General features: G+C 41.7%; 1 protein-coding gene and 1 long non-coding RNA gene across 2 annotated transcripts; one reads left to right on the top strand and one right to left on the bottom strand.

Annotated features, from left to right (window-relative positions):
* Window positions 1-1,413: 1,413 nt before the first annotated feature.
* Window positions 1,414-6,963, top strand: LOC112199546. Its single transcript, XM_024340549.1, has 3 exons — window positions 1,414-1,923; window positions 2,016-2,784; window positions 2,942-6,963. The coding sequence occupies exons 1-3, from the start codon at window positions 1,414-1,416 to the stop codon at window positions 6,961-6,963; spliced, it is 5,301 nt and encodes a 1,766-aa protein (XP_024196317.1).
* Window positions 6,964-7,784: 821 nt separating this feature from the next.
* LOC121052630 lies at window positions 7,785-8,267 on the bottom strand. The gene is made up of 3 exons (XR_005809677.1): window positions 8,162-8,267; window positions 7,979-8,079; window positions 7,785-7,866 (listed from the first exon to the last, which is right to left on the bottom strand). It is a non-coding gene; the product is annotated as an uncharacterized LOC121052630 (long non-coding RNA).
* Window positions 8,268-8,589: the final 322 nt, after the last annotated feature.

The following is an 8,589-nucleotide window of genomic DNA, read 5'->3' as shown; positions in this document are numbered from 1 at the left end:
AATAAATGCAATTTCCATTGTGTATGCTTTAAATCCGAATTTATTGGTCCTTAGAAGCATGTTTCTAGGCTTTGTCAACCTTTGGAATTATGTTGTGGGCAATTACGATGAATAGATTGATAAATTGACACTTTGTTAATCTTGTGGCATCTAGGATTTAAGTGTGGTAACCATTAGCTAGCTTAATTGTAGCTAAGCTTGCTTCGGTCTCTATTATCTTGCACTCTAGGCCTCTAATTTTAGATATTGCGGCCTCAACCGGCGTAATGCCTAAGTTAGAGAGTTGATTGTGGCCCTAACCGGCATAATCGATACACCGAAAGGATAATTGGTTTAGTAGCCTTGACCGGTACTAAATACGGGACTTAACACATAAAGGAAATGCATGCATTTGTAAAATTGACATTGATATTTGCAAGATAGTTAGTGTGAATCACTTGACACTCCAATGTTCCCATTAATTTGAAAACCCAAATTTAATTTTCTAGTTCGTTAATTAGTTGTTTAGTTTATTTTTCGGTTGCGTTTAATTTAGTTGATTCCTAATTCAAAACCCCCTACAAATTTCGACTCATTTCACTACAACAGAAAATGTCATCGGCGACAACCCAAAGTTGTCGTAAAAAGTCAAAATTTCTCACTGAACTGAAAATGCGACGACTTTAGGTTGTCGCCTTATGTGTTTTACTGATTGTCAAAAGCGATGAAATTACACGGTTGTCGCTTTTCCAATATGCGACGCAATTGGTTCCTTGCATATTACAAATTGTGAGACACACAAGTGTGTTACCATAAACTATATGCGAGGCTTTATATTTGTTGCTATTTTTAATATATGAGACTTCGTTTACGTCGCATATTCCATATGCAAGGCTTGGATGTTTGTTGCATTTTCAATAAGCGATGCAATTTGTTCCTCGCGTATGACATATTGCTAGACAAGTGAGTGCGTTACAGAAGGCTATAAGCGAGACTTTATGTTTGTCACAATTTCTAATATACGAGACCTCGTTTATGTTGCATATTCCGTCTACGAGGCTTATATAGTTGTCGCGTTTTCAATATGTGACGCAATTGGTTTCTCGCATATCACATCTTGCGAGACAAGAAGGTGTGTTACAAAACACTATAGTGAGATTTTGTGTTTGTTAAAATTCCTAATATATAATGCTTTGTTTATGTTGCACATTGGATCCGTGAGGTTTGTATGTTAAAACAAAAAATTATATTTGAGCTTTCCTTTTGTTGCAAATAATAACAATGAGATTTCATTTGTTGCATATAGTAATATGCAAGTCTAACATATTTGTCAAAAAAAGAAAAAAGAACATGCAAGAGTAAATGGCCGTGCCAAAGGAAACCCTAAACCCTAGACCCTAGACTCTTCTCTGGCCAGCCGGCCTCACCACCGGCATGGCCACCTCCCTCCCTCCCAACCAATCCTTTGCCTCAATCCTCTCAAATGAGCCTCCTCTGAACTTCTCCATTGATGATCTTCCGGCCCCGATTTTTGAGAATGGTTTCGTATCGGTTCAAATATCGGAAGATTCTTATCTCCGCGGACTCGGAAAATGCAAAACCAACCTAGTTGGCCGACTGGTTCTTCCCCCCAAAGCCTCACCCCTGAAATCCCACGAACTATCTTCGCAGCTCAGAAGCCATTGGCCAACCCTCCCAAGTTGGACGGTTTCTCCACTGGGGAAGGGTTTCTTCATGCTTCACTTTCAGTCGTTGGATGATATGCAGAAAGTATGGTCACTAGGCACTGTTCGTCTCAATCAAGGTTTCCTCAGATTAATCAAATGGAAGCCCGGTTTCTCCCCTTCGTCCTATAAAAATTCTTTCTCACAGGTTTGGGTCCGATTTTGGGACCTTGGTTTCGACTATTGGGAGCAGCAAACACTCTTTGAAATTGCTCGAGGGGTCAGAATGCCTCTGAAGATTGATCCAAGACTGTGGATCGTTCAGTAGGTCTCTATGCGAGAATTCTTATTGATGTGGATTTCTCCCAGCAGTTGTTAACTACTCTCCGTGTAACCCGTGTAGATGCTTCTCAATCTTTTGTTGGGGTTGAATATGAAAATATACCAGTTGTTTGTGCAAAGTGTAATATAGTGGGTCATCAGGCTTCAAATTGTAGAGTGATTGACCCCGAGGTTGTGCGGCAAGATGGTTCACGACGGGGAAGATCACGCTCCTCAAGAAGATCCAATCAATCAAGAAAGAAGGCGCCTTCGCCGGCGACACAGGATATAGTGGCGGATGCGGCACAGGCTGCTCTGCCCGATTCTTCAGAGATGCCACTGCAACAGGCCTCTGAGCAACCATTGCAGCAGCCGGCTGCAGAGCCACTCCAGCAGCTACATGCGCAACCCACCCAGCCCCCTCCAGCTCTGACAACGCATGCAAAGGACGTGCAGACTGCGACAACACAGGTCACACATTCGCAGCCCTTGCTGCTTCAGCCCATGCAGGAGCAGCCAGTGTTATTGCTCACGGAGTTAGCGAAGCCTCAATGCTCAGACCACGAATCATCAATAGAAAGTGTGCCCCCTGGTTTTCAGAAAGTTCCCTTGAATGGTGAAGGGTTAAGCCAACGTGCACCCACAACTTCATTTAACTCCGAGAGTGCTCCCACTGTTCATGAGTTAATGGAGGTCAACTCCACCCAAGCTGACTGTGCAGAGATGTCCTTCAATAAGGAAGAAGGGGAATTCACCCCAGTTCTTTCAAAAAAAGCAAAGAAGCAGCTTAAACAGGTTGATAAAGCGAAGAAGTCCAAAGGTAAACCTAAAGTGAAAGTGCCTGTGCGTGCCCTGGTTCAAAAAGGGGCAAAGCACCTACGTTTTTAATGTCAGTCCTCTACTGGAATGCCCGTGGCATCGCAAATGATGACACACAGAGGTGCGTATTCATAAGCCACTTATTGTTTGTTTATCAGAACCTTTTGTATCTCTCTCTTCTATTCCTCATGCATTTTGGCTCTCTTTGGGACTATTTCCTTTTGCTGCTAATGATAGGGGCAGTTTGGACCCCAATTTGTGGTTAATTTGTCACCCTGATATCAAGCTTAATCTGATGTCATCTACGGCCCAGCAGATAATAGTCTCTTGCTCTTTAGATGGTGTTGATTGCATTCTTACCTCCGTCTATGCAAAAACTACTATAGCTGGCAGAAGACTATTGTGGCGGGATTTAAGGCTAATAGCAGCAACTATGGTTCATGGCCCATGGCTGGTTTTTGGTGACTTTAATTGTGTAATGGGGGCGCATGAAAAACGTGGGGGTAATCCTCCAAGTCACATTTCTTGCCTTGACTTCCAAGATATGTGTTCAGATTGTGCTCTGATTGATATCCCTACACGTGGTCTATCCTACACTTGGACGGATAAAAGAATCTATGTGAGACTGGACCGAGCTTTAGGTAATGTTGCATGGTTGGAAGCATGGGAATCCTTGGAATGCCGTACGCTGGCCAAAGCCTTCTCTGACCATTGTCCATTATTGATTACTTGCGCTCGACTCGCCTTTATTCCCAGGTCTCCTTTCAAGTTTAGAAGCATGTGGCTGCAGCATGAAGGGTTCGTGGCTATGGTAAAAGACTTTTGGGATGGCCTGCAAGTTGTTGGTTGTCCAATGTTTGTACTCGCTTCAAAGTTGAGGGCGCTTAAGGCAATGCTCAAGGCATGGAACAAGTCCACTTTTGGTGTTATTGATGTCAGAGTAGAGAATACCAAGAATGATCTTGAAAAAGTACAACAAGTAATTTCTGCCCAAGGCCCTTCGGTGGAGGGATTGAGCCAGGAATCTACAGCCCATGCACGCTATCAGGAGGCTCTTAATTTTCAAGATATCTTCTGGAAGGAAAAGACAAGGCTACGCTGGTTAGTTGATGGTGATCGTAACACCGCCTTTCTGCACAACATGGTCAGGATAAGAAGGCTTAAAAGGTCTATTTCCTCTTTGCGTGTGGGTCCCCAAATTCTTCGGCAACAGCTAGACATTGAAAATCATGCAGTGCAATTTTTTTCTTCCGCCTTCTCTCATGACAACAGCATCATTGACACGGGGCTGGTAGAACGTGTAATTCCAAGGATGGTAACAGATGACAAAAATGCGGCGTTGTTAGCATTGCCTTCAGGGGAGGAAATAAAAGCAACGGTTTTCTTAATGGATGGTTCAAGTGCCCCCGGGCCGGATGGTTTTAGTGGTGCTTTCTATCAGTCTTGCTGGGAGGTGGTTTCTTCGGATGTTATATCTATGGTTAAAAGCTTCTTTGAAACAGGTTCTATTCTGCCTCATTTCAACTCTAGCTTGATCACTCTCATTCCCAAGAAGCCAGAAGCTGATATGCTCTCAGATTTCCATCCCATAGCCTTGGCCAACTTTGGGTTCAAAATCATTACCAAGATTTTGGCAGACCGTCTTGGCGTGGTAGCCTCTAGAATAATATCTTCAAATCAGAGTGCCTTTATCAAAGGGAGGTCAATTGTGGATCCCATTTCGCTCACTTCAGAATGCATAAATCTCCTAGACCGTAAGTGTAGAGGTGGGAATATTGCTGTTAAGTTGGATATAAAGAAGGCCTTTGACACCCTTGAGTGGCCATTTCTTATCCGGGTTTTACATTCTTTTGGTTTTGCTACCGGTTTTACCGACTGGATTTTTACTATTTTAACTTCAGCTTATCTATCGATGCTAATATATGGTCAATCTGCGGGTTTTTTCACTTGTTCGAGGGGTGTCCGACAGGGTGACCCATTGTCCCCTCTTCTTTTTTGCTTGGCAGAAGAGGTGCTGAGTAGGGGGATCACAAGGTTAGCTATTACAGGAAAATTGACTACTTTTGCAGCCCCACGATCAGTCAAGCCTCCCTCTCATGTCCTTTTTGCGGATGACGTAATGGTTTTCTTGCAAGGAAATTCTAGGAGTATTCGAGCTTTAATGAAGTTCATGGAGGAATACGCACGCAATTCCGGACAAATGGTTAACAAAGCTAAATCTTCAGTTTACCTGGGCACATTTGCGAGACCTAGAGCCACTGTTATTCAACACCTTCTCGGCATAAGGGAGGGGAAGTTGCCTTTCACTTATCTTGGGGTGCCAATTTTTCAAGGGAGACCAAAGCAGCGACACTTCCAGAATATTGTTGACAAAATTAGATGCAAACTAACTTCATGGAAAGGTACTTTACTATCTCAGGCAGCAAGGTTGCAACTTATCTCTTCAGTAATCCAAAGTCTTCTAATTTACAGTTTCCAGATTTATGAATGGCCGCATGCTTTACTGACAAAACTGCAAAGCTGGATACGTAATTTTTTCTGGTCAGGGGACTCTCTAAAGAAAGGCTCCACTTTAGTATCTTGGTCTCAATGTTGTCTTCCAAAAAATGAAGGTGGTCTAGGTGTGAAAAATATTTTCTCTCTTAATCAGGCTATGCTTTTGAAGAGGTGTTGGGAGGTGGGGGAGGGCTCTTCTCTTTCCACCATTTTCCTTAAAGATAGGTTTCTAAAGGCAGATCTAATTCCCAAGCGCTCTTACCAACAATCTTCTATTTGGTCGGGGCTTAAGAAGCAGTGGAATGTAATTTTGCAAGAGGCGAGATGGTTAATTGGCAATGGGTTGAAAGTGAATTTTTGGACAGACAATTGGATGGGAAAGCCTCTCGTTGATCTCTGCAGCATTGATGCCTCCCTACGGCCACCACTTAGGGAAAAGGTTAGCGATTTCATTGTGGATAATCAATGGAGGCTGCCTCATATTTTCTCACAATTATTTCCGTTAATGGCACATCAAATTAGAGACATCATTTTACCTATTGAGCCACTTGAGGATCAACTAGTTTGGCCAGAGGTATCTTCAGGAAAGTTGACTGCCAGGGATGCTTATGAGGTTCTTAGACTGCACCATCCTCCCTCTGAGTGGGGCATGCGCATATGGGACAAAGCCATCCAACCACGGAAAAGTATTCTCACTTGGAAGGTACTTCGTGGGCGTGTGTTGGTGGATGCGCAGAGACAAAAAACAGGTACTTATCTTTGTTCTAGATGCTCTTTTTGTGGCTCAAGTGTAGAGACAGTGGAGCATCTTTTTCTTTTTTGTCCTGTTGCCAAGACTTTATGGACTTGGTGCCTAAACATGTTTAGACTACAAGCTCCACCACAATTGACTTTGCATGTTCTGATAAGCTTAGTTTACACTAGTACCCTTACAAGTTCTGGTAAGTTGCTTTGGAGATTGGTGTTCTGTAATTTGCTATGGTGCTTATGGGTGGAAAGAAACCGGTTGAGATTTGATGGGACAAGTTTTAATTTCCAGCGACTAAAGCAGTTCTTCATCTTGGCTTTAAGAGATTATGCTGCTCTTTGTTTTAAGCTTGGGATTGCATCCCAGTCTACTCTTCCCATTTTTACAGTGCTTGGGTTGTCTCCTTTAAGTGCCCGGGCTCCCATTTACATTCCAGTACATTGGAAACGTCCCCCAGCTCCTTGGTTAAAGGTTAACACTGATGGGTCTTTTCAAGATGAAGATCACGCAGGCTTTGGTGGTGTTTTTAGGGATTGCAATGGTTATTTTAAGGGTGCTTATGCTTCAAAGTCGCTAGCCAAGAGTGCTATTGAGGTAGAGTTGCTGGCTGTCATTGAAGCCATACAGATTGCCAAAGCTCGCCAGTGGGATAATATATGGCTAGAGACGGACTCTGCACTTGTAATCCATTATTTTCATTCACCTCATTTGATCCCTTGGAAGCTACGTGTGCCTTGGTTAAATTGTTTGCACACTGCAAAGCAATTCAACTTTAGGATTTCGCATGTCTTCAGGGAAAGAAATCGAGTAGCAGATAGGCTGGCATCGTCTGGAGCAAGTCATATAAGTAACAGTTGGTGGGAGGCTCTTCCAGATTTTATTGCTGCTATTTATGGTGAGGATCTTATTTCTTCAGTTTTCTATCGTGTTTCTTAGTTTCATTGTACCCTTGTATTGTGTTCTGTGGCTGTATTGTTGGTTCTGTATTTTCTTTGTTGCTGGATGTTTCAGGGTGTGGATTTGGCCTAGTCCTCCCTCCCTTCCTTTGTACTTTCTTTTCCATATTAATAAAATTTCGGCTAAGGGCAAGGAGTTAGCTCTTATGTCGCTTCTATAAAAAAAAAAAAAAAAAAAATGGCCGTGCCAAATAATATAAGCAAGATTGTGCATATGATGGTTTGCAATGAATCCATCTTATTTTATTCATAAATGAAGAAATTACAATATTAAGAGAGGGGGACATAAACCAAAATCTCTCTAAAAAATAAAAAGAAACAACTAAAACCAAGAACCAAAAATAAAAAATGACACAAGCCAAGTACATAGGTAGCCTGAGTTAAAAGCCAAAATCTATAGATCTGAAGCCAAAGCATATATAGATGTCATTTGGAGCAAATGGAAAAGCATGAATCCGGCCAGTGAATGTTTATTTCTTGAATGAAATGTGACTCCCATGAGACCATTCATCTATCAAAGGGATATAGAAGTCACTATCATCCACGTAGTTGTAATAGCCCAGAATAGCATACCCCATTGCCAAAACTCTTCTCCTTCACATCTCCTCCAACCCCGATTACAACGTAATCAAGCTCACGTAACTATTCCCAAAACTAAAAAGAAAATTATTTGTAACACAATTGGCCATCCAAAACAAAATTCCACAAACACAACAATCATACTGAGAATTGGAATCGAATTTCATAAAAATAAAAAATAAAAAACCAAACTTTTTTCCAAATTAAAATAAAATCAAACCTGTTTTGTTCAAGGGCGATCGTGATCTTTGGTGTAGTTGAGATCCACCAGCAAGTACATCAGATCTTCCTCTATAATTCCCGCCTGTAAATATCAATACCCAAAAGATTATAACCAGCGAATTAAACCCAAAAAAAATCCAACCAAAAATTAATTAACCAGAATCATAAGAAAATTCGATAGAGAGAAAAAGGACCTGGTTGACGATGATGTTGCAGTCGTCAACGTCCTGGCCGTTCATGCCTTTGATCGAGTCTTTCATGGCCTTCTTATTGCTGAAGGTGATGATCTGGTCATCTGCAAGAACACAAATAGCATAAAGCACCAAGCAATAGCTTCAATAATCGAAGAAGTCATATGTAAGAACACGAATAGTTACATTACTCATACGCTTCATGTTGTATACTTCAATCACATTGGGTTGCTATTCGAAACTATCAGATTGAGCTTTTACAAGCTATCAACAATGTAAAACATTTAAATTAGCTATTCACACTCTGTTGCATCCAAATATAGCATATAGATATATATAGTGGCCAGAAAAAGAGAAGGGTGAAGAGGGCACCTTAGTAATGTTCTGAAAATGAAACCTGGGCAAGAGATTCTGCAAGAGTAGGATTCATTGTACACGTTAGGGCTTATGCCATCGATTGGCAAAACGACATGGAAGAGATTAGCAAGAGACGAATGTGAACTCTTTGAACAAATGTATAAAAACAAAAAAAATGAATGCAGTGGGTGTCACAGAGGTGAGTCATCATCATTCTAATTTTGGCTGCTTGCCCAAACCTTGGAGTTTGATATCAA

The sequence above is a fragment of the Rosa chinensis genome, chromosome 4 (assembly GCF_002994745.2).
Source record: "Rosa chinensis cultivar Old Blush chromosome 4, RchiOBHm-V2, whole genome shotgun sequence".
Classification (NCBI taxonomy): Eukaryota; Viridiplantae; Streptophyta; class Magnoliopsida; order Rosales; family Rosaceae; genus Rosa; species Rosa chinensis.
Note: the sequence above shows the minus strand (reverse complement) of the source record. Positions and strands in the feature narration are given on the sequence as shown.